Source organism: Melozone crissalis, unplaced genomic scaffold (genome assembly GCF_028551555.1).
Source record: "Melozone crissalis strain CALT ecotype California unplaced genomic scaffold, PUWL_Pcris_2 ptg000059l_1, whole genome shotgun sequence".
Taxonomy (NCBI): domain Eukaryota; kingdom Metazoa; phylum Chordata; class Aves; order Passeriformes; family Passerellidae; genus Melozone; species Melozone crissalis.
The window spans coordinates 1965542-1985554 of NW_026535837.1; the positions used below are offsets into that span (position 1 = coordinate 1965542).

Genomic DNA, 20013 nt, shown 5'->3' on the forward strand with positions numbered 1-20013 from the left:
CTCAGTTTTTGGGAGCTCTCAAGGCTCTGCAAATGATTTTGTGAGAGCTTAAAGGCCTGACTACAGCCCTGACAGCAAATATCATATTTATTAATCACATGAGAGACAGAAATACACAGCCATAGTGGTACCAAACCAGCAGGACTGCCCTGAAAAGCAAAACAGGAGCAGTAGAAAACAAATAGTCAAGCTTTGGATTTATAGCAATGATCTAATTGACTCTAATGAGTAGAGTAATGCCATGTATGATAAACTGATAATTTGAAATACAGCTGGAAAAGCACACATTTCACTGTGTTAAAAATATCTTATACAGTGATGTCATCTAAGGGATCATTGCATGCATGAGGGACTGGCATAGGGAAGGAATTGTCTGCTTTCACAACACAGTTAAAGTTTCCACACTCTCAGGGCTCCTCAGAACGGTGGTGACTTGGAGAAATCCTTTTGCAGTGTGGAGGAACAGTTTCCACTACGTGATCCAAGGATGAGATCTCACACTGTGAGCTTTCATGAGCACCATGGGTTTGTCCAGCAAGTGGAGCTCCAGCTGCCCACCCTAGGGCCAAGGAGCACGTGTGAATGGAGACAGAGCATGAGAGATCCAGAACAGAGCAAGCAGGGACCATGGCAAATTGCCAGCACAGATATTGCCTCAGGAAGATGTTCTGAGGAACACAGGAGCTTTGAACTGTGTCCAGTCAAGACCTGACAATCCATGTCCCTCAGAAAATGCTGCACTGACCTCAAGGCAAAGAGGAGTCAAACAGATTTGCCATCCTGGAGATCAGAGAGGAAGCAAGAGTGGATCTCTTCATGAGGTGTCAGTGAAAGTAAAAAGATATCACCTCTTCTTATAGATTAGAAGATTTTGTAATCCCTTCAAAAAGAGAAATCTCAAATGGATGGATGGCACCAAAGATTTTTTTCTCTCTTTCCTTTTTTGGGGAGATATTGGTGAATGTCCTCAAAAAACCAGAACCAACATAACCATATATTTGCATGCATAGTAATTCTTTTGGGAGATGTAATACTCTGGAAATTGCCACTTTTCTCCATAGGACAAGACAAAGTCTTGATCACAGAAGGGATTTACATTACAGGATGCTTTGATTTGGAGGCAAGAGAGCACAGAACCAGAAGTACTGGAAAAAGAGCAATTGTGGAAAGTTAAATCATCAGTTGTGAACTTTTAGAGGTACAACATTTCTTTCCAACCTTGCCAAAGTTGTTTCAGCAACATAGACTGATCAGCTGCTTCTTTGTCCCTTTTACCCCTCCCTGACACCTTTAAAAAAACAATAAAAAACAAACCAGTGACTCTTTGTTCTAAGAGTCACCTGACAGTAACTGCATCTTTCTCACAAATGCTGTGTGTGTGTTGGCTTTCCTCCTTCCTTTTGGACTGTCTCTATTTGAGATACAATGTGTATCATGGTTTAATCCCCAATGGTGCAAAGGCTCTCACTCTTCCTCAGCCACAGAGGGATGTGGGAGAGAATCGGAAGAGTGAAAGTGAGAAGACTTCTGGATTGAAAGATAGTTCAATGGGACAAAGGAAATAATAATAATAATAATAATAATAATAATAATAATAATAATAATAAACAAGTGATGCACAATGCAATTGCTCACCATCTACTGAGCAATGCCCAGCCAGTTCCTGAGCAGCAGCCCCCAATCAACTTTCCCCCCAGTTAAACACTGAGTGTGATGCCATACAGCATGGGATATCCTTCTGGTCAGCTGGGGTCAGCTGTCTTGGCTGCTTTGTGTCCCCCAGTCTCATTGCTGGCAGAATATGAGAAGCTGAAAAGTCCTTTACTTAGTATAAATCTGGTTAGCAAAAACTAAAGCATCAGTGTGTTATCAGTTAGTCTCATACCTGATCCAAACCACAGAACTGCACTAGGTACTAGGAAGAAAATTCCCTGTATCCCTGCCAAAACCAGGCCAGTGTGAGACTGGAGCAGGAAATGAAGAAGGTCTAAGGTTGTGTGTACTCTAGAGTAAATGAGGGGGCAGCTGGCACTCTGACACAAGCATCTGGATTCCTTCACCATAATGTCCACTACAGGGAATTCCTCCAGCCTCCCAACTTCTGGCCTTCCCCAAATGTGGGCACGTTCCCCCAGGACTCATCCAGAGACATTCTTGGATGCTATCACCATCAGATGTGATATAATTTCCTTTCAGAGAGCTCTGAGAAGCGTAGGAGGGCAGTTCCTGCTTCCTCATTGCAAAGCAATTGCATTCAAGCCTGAGGTAAAGCACTGCACGACTTCTAAATCCAGAACCCTCCAGCCTGGGGTTAAACAACCCCTGTAAACCACTGGGCCATTTTCTACAAGGAAGAGTCATGACACACAGCTCAGGTTATCTAAAGTGGGTGAAAAGCCAGTTGTGGTTACAAATCTCCAAAACAAGATCTTACAAAGGGGAAAGACAAGGAAGAAATCTGTGAGGACCTAAAGGTGGAAAAAAATCTGAGAGGAGTTCTTACTCATTCTTCAAAGCTTTTCTGGTTTTCTGGACCCTTTGGACTTTACAAGCCACAAGATGGAAATAGGTTGGAGAAAATCAGGTAAATAAGGAAAACAAGAGATTTCTTGATGTTGCTACCTGTGTCACAAATGCTGAGAGGCTGATGACAAAAGCATTTAGCTCTGGGGTGTGCACTCTAAGGAGCTCAATCCCTACCAGCTGCCTCAGTCCTCAAGGCCTGAAGGAAGCAGATACCAGATATCACAGGCATTCCACCTTCCTACATAGCCTTTGCACCCTGTGTGGCTGGCCAGTAACCAGGCTCATTGAATCATTTAGGTTGGAAAAGACCTCTAAAAGCATCAAATCCAATAATTTACCCTGCCAAGTTCACCAACAAGCACATCCCCATGTCCCACATCTACAAATTTTTCAAACACCTCCCAGGGCTGTGACTCCACCACTTCCCTGAGCAGCCTGTCCCAGTGCTCAACAACATTTTTGGGGAAGAAATTTTTCCTGAGGCCATGATTTATCTGATATTAGCTGTCATCTGCAACCAAGGCCCATGGCATGAGGCACTGCACAAACACAGTCAGAGAGACTTTTCCTCAAAGATTTTTCAAGCTAAACAGAGAAGACAGCTGAATAAATTGCATGCAGACTCTCTTTAAAGAACCTGTCAAGCACCCTTTTGTAAAACCAGCTGTACTAAAACAGGGAAAGACCCCTGTAAAAATGATATTCCACCTCTTTTGCTAGATTCCTTGATGCAAAGCAGCTATATTTTGGCTCTATCTCATAATTACTGTCATTATACCATTGTTGGAACCCAGGAAATTCCTCTGGCTGCCCTGGAGGGCTCGAGCCCCTGCCCAGGGGACTCAGAGACCTTGGCACAGAGCCCAAGACCCCTGTGCCTTTGATTTAGCCCTTGGAAAAAACAATTACCAACCTTTATATGAAGAATTACAAGTCAAAAGAGTTTAAGTAGAATAATAGTTAGTTTGTCACGGGGTGAGAAATAGATTTTTGGAGTTTTTAGAATGGGGTTCAGGGGGCAAGATGGAGGAATCTGGGCATGTCCAGCCTCTCTGCTTCTTCTTCTTCTTCTTGGCCTCCATATTCTGCTGTGATATCGGCACTTTTAGATTAGTTTAGAGTAGAAGCTCACTGTCTAACATAGGTGATAGGTATTGGGAAGTTATGGTAAATAATGCACATGTAGTTTTAGGTATAAAAAGACAACACTGCCGTAAAGACAGGCAGTGTGCCTCATACCATCTGTGTATCACTTTAAATAATCTGCTTCCAACAACAGTGTGATATTACATAGATTCTGAACAAACCTTTCCTAATATCTAGTCTAAACGTCTCCTGGCACAATTGAGGCCATCTCCTGCCATCTCCTCTCGTTTGTCATTGTCACTAGGGAGCAGGGCCCGACGCACCCTCCTCCCGCCGCTCCTCCGAGCCACCAGGGGGCGCCACGCGGCGGAAGTGACGCTATTGTTTTCCTGCGGCGCTTCCCGAGGCCGCCATGGACATCCTGAAGCGGGAGATCAGCAGGAAGCGCCAGCAGCTGGAGGAGAAGGAGCTCCTGGGGGTGAGGGCGGCCGGCGTGGACAGCAGGAGCCACCCGGGCTGTGGTTGCCGGGAGGGGGGCGGCGGTGAGGCGGGAGCGGCCCGGGATGGGCCGGGTCAGGGGGCGGCCTAGGCCGGGATGAGCCAGGGTGGGATCGGGCAGGAGCCAGGAGGGGTTTGGGGCGGGGGCGCAGCCTGGCTTCAGCCTCGCTGTGTCCCATGGGCTTTAGTTTATTTCGGGCACCGGGAGATGAGAAAGGCAGTGCGAACTTTGGTGAGCAGAGTGCGGTTTCTTTGGTCCTTACAGCCGCGTTCTGCCCATACCCGGGCAGGGTCTGACAGTGTCTGTGTGTGCCTAAAAACCCCATACCCGGGCATGCCTGAGTGATGTGTGTGTGCCTAAAAAACCCCATACCCGGGCAGGGCGTGACAGCGTGTATGTACCTAAAAACCCCATATCCAGTCAGGGTCTGACAGTGTGTGTTTGCCTAAAAACCCCATACCCGGGCAGGGTGTGACAGTGTGTGTGTGCCTAGAATCCCCATATCCAGTCAGGGTCTGACAGTGTGTGTGTGCGCCTAAAATCCCCATACCCGGGCAGGGTCTGAGCAGGGTGTATGCTTAAAAATCCCACAGAGAGACAAACACAGTCAGAGTGTGACTGTATTGGTCTCTCTGTGGGGTTTTTACAGCAGAACCCCTTTCAGGGGTGTCTAATTTTGAGTTTTGGCATCAGAGGCTGAAGGAGGGAGCTGCAGTCAGAGGCTGTTGTACATCAGGCCAAACATGAGGGAAGAAGTTGTGGTTTGTACTAATCAAGGAAAATGCTTTGGGGTGACCACATTTTCCAGCTGTTGTGTGTCTGGGATGTCTTTTCAGGCACATTTCTACAAAGCTTCTCCAAGCAAGCTTATAAAATACTGTGTATAAAGGTGATCTCTCCCACCCCCTTGATTTAATGTCAAATCATGTGTTTAGTGTGATTTATCTAAACATCCTGGGCCTAGCTGTGCATGTCTGAAGTGCAGCTTTACACCAGAGACCACCAAGGCCTTACCTGACAAAAAACTTGGGTTTTCTAAAGTGCCGGCAAGCACGTTGTACTTTTAATTCTGCTTCTACAAATATCCTGCAAAGTAACTCTATATTGCTGATTTCAGAGGTGCTTCCAGCTAGGCATCTCTGGGAAAGGATGTAGCTGAATTCACCAAGCCAAGTAAGAAAGTTTGAGCCATTTTTGCTCAACCATGCAAAATTCTGAGCTGGTAACAACTCTCCTCTCTCTTAGGGCAATAAGAAATATTTCAAACGCAGTGAGTTAGCTAAAAAGGAAGAGGAGGCCTACTTCCAGAGATGTGGCTACAAGGTATGGAAATTGTTCTTCCAGCACTTGCTGTGTTTATTTTGAAGTCTGCATTTTATTTTTTTTTACCAACAATATCAATGTTGTTAATGATAATTGTTGTTCTTTGTTCAATCTGTTAATGTTATACATTAGCCTGTAAATGAGAAGCCACCTGGAGAGGTATGACTTTCCAAAACCATTTTCAATGCAGGAAAAGATATGCATGACATACAGCTACTTAAGTTTGTGTTATGGTTTGCCTTTTGTTTCCTTTTTTGTTTGTTTGTTTTTATTTGTGGAAAGCATGAAGTGGCTCGGGATCAAAGCTTGTCTTCCTTTCCTATGAAATTGTGTTGTTAGGCATGAACACTGGATCTGATATAGCCACCTTCCTCCCCTTACTGAGAAAAATGGAGACATTTGGATAATTTTATCCCATCTTCATTGTCAAAATGTCCAAAAGAAATCAGTATAGTGTGGGTGTGCATCAAAAAAGATTTGCCAACTCTCCTAAATTTGTATTTGGGTTTTGGCTATTAACCACCCAGCACTGAAGCTGTGCAACAACAGCAATTATGTTCTTGCTGGCCAAATATTAGAAACAATTGGTAACCTCGGGTGCATTTTGCAACAAATGGATGATCTGGAAGGCTTTGTCTGCCTTGTAATGGTGTCAGGGCAAGAGTTTCCTGAAATGGAAAGAATGTTGTTGTCTTTTCCAAGTGTGTGTGCCTGCCTGCCTGCCTGACGGGGTGTCTGGGAGGGGGATGCATTCCCTGGGGAAGGCAGTTTCATAATCTTGTTTGCTGTTAGAGGGCACAAATAGGAGCTTTGTTTTCCAGTGACCTTTACCCAGTCAGTGACTTATTCTGAAACCTTGATCTGTTTGTGCACATTTGAGCGTCGGTGCCAAAGCGATTCTGGAACACGCAGCAGAAAGTCCTGGGAAAGCTCTGGGGATCCAGCTGCTCCTCCAAGGGCACATGGCTGCCTGCTGCCTTCTGGGCATGAGCTGGAATTCTTCAGAACCTGATGGGTTAAAGTGGGGTTACCTGTGCTGCTGCTGCACAGCAGTTTGGGTGTGAAATGCAACCCTGACAATGGTTTTAAAATAAGTTACTTTGGTAAATTTTGTATCTTCTTAGAGCCTCCCAGATTTCTGCCTTGGTTCTTTACTCTGATAATGAGACATGGAACACAGACTGATTTCCTTTTAAATGCAGGTGCTTTTTTTACTTTACTTAGACTTAATAAGTTGGAATAATTTCACTTGCTTGAAGAAAGCACTGAAACAAAATAACAGTGGTAAAGATACTGCTTATAACTTGGAGTCCAGCTGACAGAATGGATCAAATCTTTTCTTCTGTGCTGCTATCTCTTTATGATTTCAAGAATGTTTGTAAGTTAAAATTTGTATCTGTCCTTCTGCTCTGGGACTGTATTTAAAAAAAAAAAATTTACACTTCTTCCATATTTTCTGTCCCCTGTCAATTCCTCCTTCCCTGCATTGATGGAAATTTTATTCCCCCCCTCCCTTTATGTGTTAAACATTGATTTACTTGTATTTCCCATGTTCATTCCAAACATCTTGTAGGATTGATTTTTTGATTTTTTTCTGTGTTTGCTAATACAGCATTGAATGTAGATTTGTACATCTGAAATTGCTGAATCTTGTAGCTGAGGCCCCAGGGGTGGATCCTGCCAGCCACATAGAGTCACACTGACACCTGAGCAAGGCTGGCACTGTGTCCTGAAAGAATAAAAAGCCTATTAAAATTTTAAAAAAAATTCTGTCCAGTAACTTCCTCAGATTGATCAACCCAAATACAGACTGAAAGAATAAAAAGCCTATTAAAAGTAAAAATACTTCTGTCCAGTACCTTCCTCAGATTGATCAACCCAAATACAGAAATACAAGCTGCCCATGCACAGGGAATGCTGCAGGCTGCTCTAGCATTCTTTGGATTGTTTCCCTTTTAACAAGTACAGAAAGGAAATAAATTAAGAATAATCAAGATATGAGTGAGCACTGAAGAGATTTCCTCATTATAGGAATATTACCACCAGCAGTCTGCTGCTGCTGTCAGAAATGTTGAATTTGAGCTTATACAGGGAGCTGTAGTTACATGGCTGCTGCCTCAAAGTTACTTTGATCAAAGAGTTGCTTTGCATTATTAAAATACTGAATAATGAAGAAGAGAGGCTCTCTTTGATTCAGGGACCTTCTTTTAGGCTAAGAGGAATCCTGTTCCTAGGAGGAGTTGTGTCTCTTTTCTTTTTTTTTGTTTTTTTTTTTTTTTTTTTACCTGTAAGAAGCAGGCAAGGTTGTTAGAGAGGTGCATTACCTAAAACAAGGTCGGAGAGGTGCATTACCTCTCAAACCCAACAGAAACTGGATCACTGCTAACTGTGCTGATCCTGTTGAAGCTGCAGGTAATAAACACTGTCACTGACCCTGGGAGAGGCAGCTCCACTCTCACCCTGCTCTGGAGTTTTCCTTCCTGTCCTTCTGTCTCTGCATGTGCTGGGAGCTGGATGGGGAAGTGAAGCAGGCTGGGAACAGTCCCAGTGTTTGTGTTTGTCAGAGTATTTTTTCTGTTTGAATAATTTCCCCCTTCTGGTTCATCACACGTTGATGCAAATGGTCTTGCATGGGTAGGAAGGATGGGACAGGGGCAGGAATCAACAGGCAGAGGGTGGATTTGTTATTTTTGGCAGCAGTGCTGGCAGCTACCTGCTGAAGTGACAGCCAAACTTCAGCAATTGTCCTTTCTGTTTGCTGGACAGAGTGCTTCCTGCAACCTGCAGAAGTGTTATTCTTGATATTATCAAGAACTTTTATTGTTTTGTAGATGCAATTGTGGACTATAAAACCATAAAACTATGAAACTAAAGGTTTATTTAGTCATACTAAAGTCTGTGTTCCAGAGTTCTCTATCTTGCCATCATTTCTCATCAATCAATGTGTGGGTTTGTTTCATTGCACAGGAGTAACTTTGTCTGTTGAATGTAGGTACAGCAGCAGGAAGAGGAGGAGAAACCTCTGGCTACATCAAATCCAGTGCTGGAACTCGAACTGGCAGAGGAAAAGTTACCAATGACTCTTTCCAGACAGGAGGTAAAGTCAAAAACCATAAACTGACTCCTTGAGTTTACAGCAAATGCACCTGAAATTTCTTGTTAGGGCTGTTCCATCCAGTGAGCTGTGCTTTTTATGGCAGTTTTATGTAATAATAAGCTTCCATTTTTGCAGTTAGCAATCATTGATTATCTTTGCTTATCAGGGCTCTGCTGTCCAATTGAATGTATAGGGAGGTGCAGATGGGTAGAGCCTCTCTGTTACAGGGATTTACACAGATATTTTATAACATTTTACAGCTCTTTCAGAGAGATACCCTGAATATCAGCATTATTCTTGGATAGCACTGAAGATGGCATGTTGACTTTTTCCAATATTTATTTTTCCCTGAGCTTCTTTTCTTTGTAACTTGTTGGTCTGAGCACAAATGTAGAAATCAAGTTTTGGAAGTTCACTTTGGACTCTAGAAGAAACAGTCCTAAAGGCAGAGCAGCTGGGATGTTCTTTGCCTTTTCTAAGGGTAAAAATGCCTGTGTGGATTTAAGTTCACAAACAGATCCACACCCCAGAGCAGAAACAGGAAGTTCAGAAGTACAGAATACACTCTAATCTTGGAAATACTGAAATTCACAGCTGAGGTCATCCAAGCATGTCACACCTCCCCTTAATTTGTCAGGATATTCAGGTTTTGTAATGGGGGTTGTTGGTTTTTGTGTTTGGTTTGAGGTTTGAATTGAGTTGAGGGAGGCTTTTTCCCTTCTGTTATAGTTACTTTTAAAGTAACTACCTAGATATAGATAGTTACTTTTAAAGTAACTATCCCATTAGATTTTGGGACTTCATATTTCCCAGATGTTTAAAGATGGGGGTTTTCAGCAGATCATCTCCTAGCTGTGCTGGGACAACCTGCAGCCCAGCTCTTATTTTTATTGCCAAGACAAATAGGTGAGTGAGATTATTGTCAAGTTCCTTTGTGATTTTGAAAATGGTTTTTAAGCTCTGCCAGAGGGATGATTTTTGTGTATTTGTTTAAACAAGTCAGAGCAGGAAGAAGTTTGGCTGGATCAGCCAGCCTGGGATTTTATGCAAAATTTGGATCAGTAATATTTGGAATGACCTTTTACTGAAATACCGTGGGAATTTTATATTTAGATTGTAAAGTGTCTGGAACGTTTTTTGACTGCTTAAAATATTGCCATTTCCTCTCCAGTCTAGCTCAGCTTGTTATTCTAAGCAAAGTAAATAAATCTGTCATTCTGGATTTTATTTTGCTTCCTTTATGTGTCAGGGAGTGCTTTGATTCTTTTCAGGTTATCAGGAGGTTACGAGAGAGGGGTGAGCCCATCAGGCTCTTTGGAGAAACAGATTATGATGCATTTCAACGTCTGAGGAAGATAGAAATTCTTGCACCTGAAGTGAACAAGGTAAGCCTGGCACTTAGTAACTTATTCATGGTGTAAGTAACCCTAGAAAAATTACTGAAAATCATTTTCAGTAGCTGTTAATTTTCAGGAGGAGGGGGTAATAGACAGCAAAGAGAATATGGGCTCTTGTCTCTCTTTTTTCTTTTTTTTTTTTTCCTTTTTCTCCTTTTTTTTCCCCTGAGAAACTGTCAAATATCAGAGTTTTCTGCACAATTCCAATTAAGTTACAGAGTTCAGCCCTAGAAACCTACCAGCCCCTTGTCACTTGGAAAAGGGGCTTTCAGGTGGCACTAATATCCCAGCTTGTTCTGCCCCTGCCTTTTAATGAGCAGAGAATTTACTGTTAAAATAATCCTGTGTTTATTATTATGTGCACCCCTGAGAAGGCACAGGTAAGTAAGAGCAGGACTGCATACTGTCTTTTTAGGATATAAATGATTTTTCAAATCCTTGGATTCCAGAGCTATAACTTGTTGTGGAAGTGTCATTTTCCCCCCTTCAATTTAAAGTAGCCATCAACTCAAAAACTGACCTGAAGTTCTAATTAATTTCTTCATTTTGTCTTAAGGAATGATCAGTTAAGTGAGGAGATACAATTGAGGTTTGTTTTGCATTCACTGTTAACCACATTTACAGCCTTACTAACAGAGTGACAATTTGCATTTTCTTCCCTAACTTGTGGCAAATGGAATTGTTTTAAATGTCTTTCCTGGGACTGCCCATAAAAGGGAAGCCTTTTCCTCTCCAAGTCTTTAAAATAAAGATAAACAGATCTGGAAATAAAAGCTCTGCTTATGAAAGCTTCCCTTCCAGGGACATTGATCACAGCAGCAGGATTAGGAAATAGAGAGCCCATAAATGGGGTTGTGCTGGATTTTTGTTCCATGTTTCAGTCACTCCTGCTGCTGTCTAGGGGGATTCTGGATGTTGCTTAGTCAATCAGCCTTGTGGTTCAGACATTTTTAGAGTAACTAAATGATTAATAGAAATGCTCCAGACAGCTAAGTATGATGATGGAAGAGAGGAAGTAACTGTGCATATCCATTCCCTGTGGAGTAGCTGAATTTATCTGAGGGTAGGGAATGTCATACTCCTTTATAAAGCTGTATATTTTATGTCTTAAGATGAGAAGGCAAATCCTTCAACTGTGGTTAAAGTGAGTTTTGTTCTATTTGAAAGGTTCTATTTGAAAGAACCTTTTAACTTTATATATGGTTTTAAACAGATTCTGGATTTTTAGTCACCTCTTCTAAAGTTGAGGGTTTTAAACAGTGAATCTATAGAAAACATTCTGCTATATTTAAATAATTTGTAATAAAAGGAAGCAATATTATTGTTTTATGTCTGGCACTAAAGGAGTGAGAGCTCTTTACAGCTTTTTTCAGGGCAGATGGGAGGACTTGTAGAGCTGATGATGGTTATGGTCTGGTTTTCATTTGTTTTGGGGTGGTTCAGTGCATTGCTTGGAGAAAATGACTTGAAGAAAGTCCTAGAGGCTGATTCCATCCTCCAGGCTTTTTTTTTTTGGTGAAAATACTGTAAAAATATTTTTCATAGGTATGAGCACTTCAGAAGTTCATGCACCTGATTTTTGTTAAGTGCTGAAGCAGAAACTGTTGTTGGAGTTCAGTTAAATTCAAGCAACACTAAACCCTTATGTGTGTTTTTACAAAATTTGCACTTGAAATAGAAGTTAGATGCTCACATTGACAGTTCTGAATTGCTTTTATTTACTTGAGGGTTTTTTTATAAACCAGTCTCTCTTTTTTTTTTTTTTTTTCTTTTTTCCTGTTTCCTAGGGCTTGAGAAATGACCTGAAGGCTGCTTTGGATAAGATTGATCAGCAATATCTGAATGAAATTGTGGGTGGCCAAGAAGCAGGAGATGATGACTCCCAGAATGACCTGAAGGTCCATGAGGAGAATACTACTATTGAAGAACTAGAGGTATGGGATAGGTCATAACTAAGGGGTGTTAATTGTGGTATGTTGCTGTGAGGACGCTTCAGGATTGTTTAGACAAAGTTGTCTTCTTTTCAACAGCTGATTTAGGTATTTTGAAGTATTCTTAAGGAAAAAATTTACAAATGAAAACTCAAGTGGTCTTTGTTTACAACACTTCATCCCAAAGGGGACAGTGCCTGCAAAGACAGTGATACAGTAAAGATTCATTCTCCAGGATTTCAGAAGTAGAGAATTTAATTCCAGTACATTACCTAGTCATAAATGCCAAAGCCTTTCCAATAAATATTTTTGAGGCTAATAAGATCAGTACCAATTAATTTTCCCTCTACAAGGAGGAAGGACTGAAAAATAGATGCACAGAAAGAACATTTGATATAAAATCATCTAGGACCAAAAAAATAAAAGAGCATCAGAAGGAGGCAGACCACAGGAAATATAAATGCAGACATAATGTGTCCCAAAAACTTGAGTGCAAGTGGCTGCTCTGTTCTGAAAGAATCCTGTGGTGTTTGTGTGAGTAAGTGCCAGGAAATGCATTCAGCACCTGGTATTTCAGGATAATGTCTTGCAAAGCACATTAACTTGAGCTGAAGACTTTTACCCTTAATCTTCAAAACTCTTTGCAGGAGTTAATCTTCATAACATCCTTCCAAAAGTGTATTTAAGAAATAATAAGATTTATAACTGAAAGTTGAAGTGAATACATTATTATTAAAAAATAGTCTGGGTTTTTTGTTGTGGTGCCAGGGGTTCTGGTTTAAAATTATTGCAGTACCAGAGTGGATAGCAGGAGTTGTATTGGACTCGAATTTTATTGATATGTTAGCTCTTAAAATAACCCCTTTTTGTGGTAGTAGGGCAGGCTTGGTTAAAGCCATGCAAACAATCTTTTTCTAAGTTTGAAAACACTGCATCTTAATTTTATGTTACTTCAGCTGCATTGCCTTGAGCATGAAGGCTTACATTGAATTTGATTCCAAATCTAGGAGATTTTTAAAAATAAAACTCACTTTGAAAACATGAGGGCAATGGAAATTGATTATAAATGGAACTATTCCTACTGGAAAATGTTTATAAAACTTACTGTTAGTATTTACAGTTTTGAGGTTTTGGTAGGATGGTGGAGAATTGGAGCATACAGCTGGGCTTTTTTAGTGGTTTGTTGCTAGGTTTTGGGGTTTTTAAAAAAATCTGTTCCCTCAAATTCACAGTTGCAATTAAATGATAAAAAGCCCCAGTACATCAGAGAATTGAAATAGCATAACACAATAATTAGGTTAATTGATGGCTTTGGGGATCTCAAAAAATGCAATGCACCCACAGTTCCCCTTAATACAGTGCAGTCAGAAAGCTGCTAATTATGCCAATAATTTAGTAGTAATGACTGAAGAATTACTGTTGCATTGACTTTTCAGAAATAATCATACTGCCCTTGTGATGTAAATGTTTTTAGTAGATTAATGAATTTCAGTAGCATTTGTAGCTGTCCCATGACCAGTGTTTGGGATTTCTTGTGGAATTTATTGCAGTTTGTGCAATAAATTCCACAAGAAATCCCAAACACATGGTTCATGCAGTGAACCATGCTCTGCTGTGGTGGTGCTGCCAGACTAGACAAAGTGGAAATAATTGTCCTTTTTTCCCCTTTTCCAGGCTTTGGGAGAATCCCTAGGACGGGGTGATGATCACTATGATATGGACATCATAACCAAGTTCTTGAAGGTAACAAACTCAAATTATTCTGTAGTTCTGTCATATTATTACTGCCATGCAGATGCATTTCAAGAATAGAAGGATGGGTTTCAGCTGCTTGAGGGGAAAATCTCTCCTGTTATGTGTAAGATGTGGGTTTTTTGAAATGCTTGGCACTCCACAGCTTTTGTTAGTCACAACAGTGGCTTGTGCCAAATCTGGGAAAGAGCTCTTGGGAGAGCAGCATTCTTCAAAATCTGCTCCTGCTTTTCCAGACAAAATAAATAAGGTTTTGATTTTCGTGTGATATTTGAGGCAGTTGTCTGGAGCTGCCTCTGTGTGGTACTGTGGCATCAAAACCTGTGGAGGAGTTTCCTTGGAACAAACTGAATTGGAATGTCACCTAATGCTGGTAGTGAAATTAGAGACTTCTAAAGGAAGTCCACAGGTTCAAGTGGATGGCAGGAAATTGTTTCCTGGCAAGAAAGCTGTGTTGCCTCTCAGCTGAGTCAGCCAGTGCCTGTGAAACTGTTGTGGGAATCAAAGTCACAGCAAGAGCTGGAGCTTTAATTTGTGTGTGTACATTTAAGACAAGAGAGTTGTTCCTATCCCTCTGAAAAAGGTTTAACCTTCCTAACTCAGCATTCTCCAAAAAAAAAACCCTCGCCTTGCCTTGCTGGCCTAGCCCTGTGTTCTGTCAGTAGATGGCACCATGACACAGATGTGTTTGCTCCCTGCAGTTCCTCCTGGGAGTCTGGGCCAAGGAGTTGAATGCCAGGGAGGATTACGTGAAGCGGGGCGTGCAGGGGAAGCTGAACAGCGCCACCCAGAAACAGACCGAGTCCTACCTGCGGCCGCTCTTCAGGAAACTCCGAAAAAGGGTGAATCACTCTAAATGCCTCTGCTTTGCTTCCCAAGCACCCAGCATCAGGGCCCCTTCCAGGAGAGGGGATAAGTGAATTGGTGACAGTTTCTGTATCTGCAGCTCCTGACACCCAGTTCTGGTTTTATCTCAGTCAGTGAAATCTGCCCACTCACTGCTTTTCCAGCTGTTTAAAGCAGCACCTGCTCCCTGGGTTGCAAACATGACAGAAAATTGGGGTTGCATTTTGCACTTTGGCATCAGCTACCAGGTGTAACCACTTAACCTCTCCTCTTCAGATCCTGCATCTGAATAATGAACATGTTTTCCTTTGTGAAACTCCTCAAGCAAGGGTGGTTGCTAAACTTTGCATAAATGCTGAGTAAGATGATTTTCCTGGGCTGCTGTTCTAAAATAAATGTCTTTTTTTTTTTCTTTTCCCTCTCTCTTGTAGACACTTCCTGCAGACATCAAAGAATCAATAACAGATATTATTAAATTTATGTTGCAAAGAGAATACGTGAAGGTATGTTTGTTTGTACTTTTCCTTTTGTCATGTTCACGCTGCCTGGTTGTAAAAGATTGAGTTTATTGCTTCAGCATTCCCATATTTTTTTTAATTTTGAAGATGCATAGCTGGAAATACAACATCTATCCCAACAAAATGAAAAATGGCTGTGAAGTGTTAGGCTCTAAGTAGTGTTTGATCCACAGCCTGACAGAAGAGCTTTTGAGGTTCATGAAACTGCACAGCTTTGTAAACATGAAGAAAATTTTTCTCAGAGATGGGTATATTAAGCTGCAGAGGCATTCCTCAAGGAGAAACCTGATGTTCTAAGGTTAAATGAAGGTATTTAATAGTAATAGGGTGTTGATGATTAATTAATTAGGAATAATTGAGGCAAACTGAGTTATTGGATATGAGGCCCTGTCCCTTTCTTTGTCTACACTCACATTAAGTGGCCTGGTAAAGTTGAGGTGAGTTAATGAGAAGATTTTTTGGATGAAGTCTGCTCACTGCAGGAGGCAGAAGTACTTTGGGACACAAGATCAAAGGCAGTATTAGGTTTTATTTGTAGCTGCTTCAGAAATGAAACTGAAATACCAACAGCATTTGCTGAAGCAGCTTGTATATGCAGAGGAAACTGAGCTGTCTTTTGCCTTCAGATTTCTAGTATTTCTTACTATTCTTGTAAGGATTTGACATAATTTGTCAAGTAAGCAAGCAAACCTTCTTTTGATGCTGAAAAAAACTTTGTATGGCCTAAGGCAAATTTAATCCAAATCATTTGGAAGCAGAACTGAACACGTGGGATGTGTGATAGTGGGAATTTATTTCGAAGCATTTTTTTCTCTTGGTTGTCATCATTATGTGGAAATTCCCTTTCCAATACCTCCTCAAACTAATGAGCATGCAGGAATGTGGTGTATCTCTGGGTTAATCAGCAGTGCTTCTCTCTCCTGGAGGTGCTTGCTTTAAGTAAACTTCACAGAGATTTTGGATGACTTGAGTACACATTTGGATGTTTTGTTTTTGTTTTTTTTACATTAGGCTAATGCTTTTACAGATACTCACATCCTTTTCAATTTTACTTTCTAGGAGACTTGCTTCTTTTTGCCTACTTTGTTTTTCTGTCTCTTTTTGCCTGCTGCTTGCTTTGTGCACCCTAGTGAATACTGTCAGCCACAAATTCTTGCTGCTTTGTTAGTTGAAAAGCTTGGAAGATTTTAATTTTGAAATCAAGTTAACAGCAGGCAAATGCCAGAATTCAAGTTGTCCACTCAGCCTTAATTAACTCTGTTGTGACAGTCCTTCAAGGGTCTTTAATTGCTTGTTCACACACTGTTTCATCACAAAAGTATATTTGAGTCACCAAGAGGGTATTTCACTAAGATTGTTCAGATTCTGCCTCATGTAGGTGATGACTAAGCTCTGTCCTCTCCTCAGATTTGTTTAGGTCTGTCTGCCACCCCTGCCTTGTTCATTATTCACCTCCCAGTCTGTTCAGTGCTAGCTGGAATGAATCTGCAGCCACTGGTCATGATTGCTGCTTCTTATTGTCCAGCTTCTGAATAGGAGGTGATAAATGAACTCCTTATCAGTGAGTTTTGTAGCTGCTCTCTAATAGAGAAGGAATGCCCTGTTCCATGTCCTTCAGGTTTTTTCTGTAATTGTATCTGTCACTTGCTGGTTCTCAGTTGTTATGTTGGGTTTTTTTCAGCTGTATAATTCTCTTCCTTTCTGTCTTTCTTTCTATTAATTTTCCCTTTGAGCTTTATCCCTGTTTTTCCCCAGGAATGTTGTCTGTGTACAGCTTTAAAACAGGATCTGTGCTCTTGATGGGGAAATTCCTGATTGATTTCCTGCTGCTACTGCTCTGGGTTACAAATATAACCTTATTTAACCAGAGATGGTTGAGTTGAAAATAATCCCAGTAAACCTTAGTTTTGGTCAAGATAACCAGACTGCCTTATCCAGTTCTTTTTTTTTCATGAGGGACAGTGCACAGACCTTGCTTCCCTCAGAGTTTCACCTGGGAAGGTGCGTTGTGTAGTTGGTGACGCCAGATCAGGGACACCAGATCAGGGACACTGGAATGGAGCTTTACCTGCAGCTGGCAGTGCAGAAATGCTTGGTGTGGTGCTCAGTGGTGCCTTTCCCTCCAGGCCAACGATGCCTACCTGCAGATGGCCATTGGGAACGCCCCCTGGCCCATTGGCGTCACCATGGTCGGCATCCACGCGCGCACAGGACGTGAGAAGATCTTCTCCAAGCACGTGGCCCACGTGCTCAACGATGAAACTCAGAGGAAATACATCCAGGTAATGGCAGCTTTGGAAATCCAGCAGGTTTTCTTGTCTAGGGGGGTCTTTGAGAAACATCCATGTCGTGGTATCATCAGGTGATGTGGTATCAGGTCCCAGAAATGGACAGGTTTAGTTTGTGTCAAGCAGAACATCCCGTTAACAGCAGCTCATCCTGGACCTGGAGGCTCCTCAGTGCTGGGCCAGGAACAGTCTCATGGGTTTTTCTGAACTGCTGTGATCCTGCATGGGCACCAAAGCAGCTCTGGAGACAGGCTTGATTCTCCTGAGGCCTCTCACTGCTTAACTCGTGCTTTAAACATGCACAGAATTTAATATTGTAAAATTCAGTCCTACTGACTATTTCTGCAACTAATATGTAATATACTAATATATACTATGTACTAATAAATATATTATACTATAAATATACTATAATAAATAATGTATTATATACTAATATATACTATATACTAATAAATATACTATAAATATACTATAATAAATAATATACTAGATACTAATATATACTATATAGTAATATACAATAAATGCATTCATTAATAAGTTCAGGAATCTGGGCTCAGAATTCCAGGTTTAGTTCCTCCTGGGCATCTTCATATTCCTGTGGACTTCTGGTTGTGGAAATAGTAGCAGTGCTGGTTTTCTGCTCTGTCCTTTCCACACAGTGGGTGACAGGTCTGAAGAAACAAGCCTTCTCTCTTGGTATTGGTAAATGTGTTTGGCTTTTGCCAGTTGCCATTTCATTGAGATAAAAAAAACTTTCTGGGTTAACTCTGAAGCCTCCAGAGCAGCATCATGGAGCTCAGAGCTCCTGGTAGGGGAGATATTTATAAATGTCTTCCTTCTTCAGCAGCAGGACTCCTGTTGCTTTTCAGCTTCTGCAGATGTCTGCAAGGAAATTGATTGCAAAATGCAACTTCCCCTTCTGCTCTGAGTCTCTCTGTATTTGGGCTATAAGCATAACCTTTGGTTTCTCTTCAATTCTAGTTTTTAATAAAATAACCTGAAAAAAATCATTGTGAAGTCACAGGGGCCTCCAGACACTTACAAAGACAACAAATTAAATTTGACCAATTATTTTGTAAGGTGAAAATTGGCATGTGGATAATGCATCTTCAGAGACAGACTCCAGTTATGCTTGGAAGTATTTAATGGATGAAATAGTTTTAAACCAAATAATGTTGTTGTGATCTGTGTCATAATGGTGAATAATTCATAGAATAATTTATAGAATCACAGAATGGTTTGGATTGAAAGAGACTTTAAGAGGCTGTCAAGTTCCAACTCCCCTGGCAGGGGAACCTTGCAGACCAGGCTGCTCAATAATTGGCTTTCTCTGTCCATTTGCCACTCCTGGGCAGAAGGATCTCTGCTCCAGAGTGTTGCTTGGTCTCTCTTAACCTTGTGGGAGATGTGTGTGAATTCCCCAGTTTGTCCCTTCTCTACTTTTGGGGCTTCCTCTGTTGGCCAAGGAAATCCTTGAGTTCATCTTCCCACTGGGAATTTCATACCTCTGCTTCTAAATTACTCAACTCCAGCAGCACCAAGACAGAGTTGGCTTTAAACATGTATGTTCTTCATATTTAAAGATATTTGGGTCTTGTTTGACAAATTTGGTTCAAAGTGGAGCATGGGATATTTATTACCTGTGCTCCCAGCGGCTGCATGAAGGAAACTTGTTTCTGATTGCAGCACTCTGGAGGGAGAACATCCCAAACAAGGAGTCATTGTGGTGCTGGACAGACTTTCCATGCTTGCCTGCATGAGAAGGGCCAAAGCACCATCCTGGGGAATCATTTTTCCCTGGGTGAGGAGCTGCCTTCCATGGGGAGAGTCTCATGACAGGGACATGACTCTGCCATCCTGGAGTGCAGTGTCACTGCTCAATTACACCCCCACCACAGCATTGCCTTTCTTCTTTGTTAGACTTTTCTGTGTGACTTGAAAGAAAATAATCACAGGGTTCCTGTCAGGTTGGTTTTTGGCAATTGATGCTTTGGAAGAACTGCAAAGTCCACATTCTGCCTTTCTCCTTGATTGCTTCAGTTTGCCTCTGTGATGTCCTGTGTCCACAGTTCTCCTCCTGAGAAGTGTTTGGTTCTTGTCTTGGCTCTCCAGCTTGTTTTGAAATTGCTTTTTGCTCTTTAGAATTAATTTTAATATTCAGCTTTCTTGTAAATATCTTTAGTTATGATATAATTTGTTCCCTTGGTGATAAAGAGGGATTAAAGAATTGCTGTGACCCTTCACTGTGAATCATACCAGGTGGGCTTGAAGCCTTTTTGATTATGCCACAAACTTCTCTAATATTGAAGAGAACCTCAAACTTTAAACAGAATAACTACCAAAATAAAAATCCCAGCCTTTTCTTTTTAATTCTTCTTGTTAAGCTTAATAATACTGTAGGCTATTAAATTTGTTCAACAGCTGCATCCTTATGACAGAATTGTCCTTGTTTTGTTACTTCCCAGGGGCTGAAGAGGCTCATGACCATTTGCCAGAAGCACTTCCCAACAGACCCATCCAAATGTGTGGAGTACAACGCTCTCTGAGGCTCTGCTGGGACCCATTTTGGGCTCCAGCACCCAGAGAGGATGAAGAGGCAAACTCTGAGCCTGAACACCAACAAGAACTTGGGGTGGGCTTTGCCAAAAAAGCAGAAAGGAGGATTTTTTTTTTTTTTTACAGCTTCCTTTTTCCAAGCCCCATTTAGTTAGGTTGATTTTGAAATCTGTGCTTTTTGCTGAACA

At 41.4% G+C, this 20013-nt stretch overlaps 1 protein-coding gene across 2 annotated transcripts; it reads left to right on the forward strand.

Moving 5' to 3' along the window:
- Positions 1–4009: 4009 nt before the first annotated feature.
- Positions 4010–20013, forward strand: PRPF18 (pre-mRNA processing factor 18). Of its 2 annotated transcripts, XM_054287573.1 has the most exons (11): positions 4010–4090; positions 5357–5434; positions 5567–5593; positions 8427–8531; positions 9803–9916; positions 11716–11862; positions 13534–13602; positions 14313–14453; positions 14889–14960; positions 17102–17257; positions 19735–20013. In XM_054287573.1, the coding sequence occupies exons 1-11, from the start codon at positions 4025–4027 to the stop codon at positions 19813–19815; spliced, it is 1056 nt and encodes a 351-aa protein (XP_054143548.1). In that variant the 5' UTR covers positions 4010–4024; the 3' UTR covers positions 19816–20013. The 2 variants fall into 2 exon arrangements, with proteins under 2 accessions (XP_054143548.1, XP_054143549.1); XM_054287574.1 differs by lacking the exon at positions 5567–5593.

Coding starts and splice junctions, on each gene's coding strand:
- PRPF18 (XM_054287573.1), top strand. CDS start 4,025: ATGGACATCCTGAAGCGGGAGATCAGCAGGAAGCGCCAGCAGCTGGAG. Junction 5,435..5,566: donor TCCAGAGATGTGGCTACAAG/GTATGGAAATTG, acceptor GTTATACATTAG/CCTGTAAATGAGAAGCCACC. Junction 13,603..14,312: donor TCATAACCAAGTTCTTGAAG/GTAACAAACTCA, acceptor TGCTCCCTGCAG/TTCCTCCTGGGAGTCTGGGC.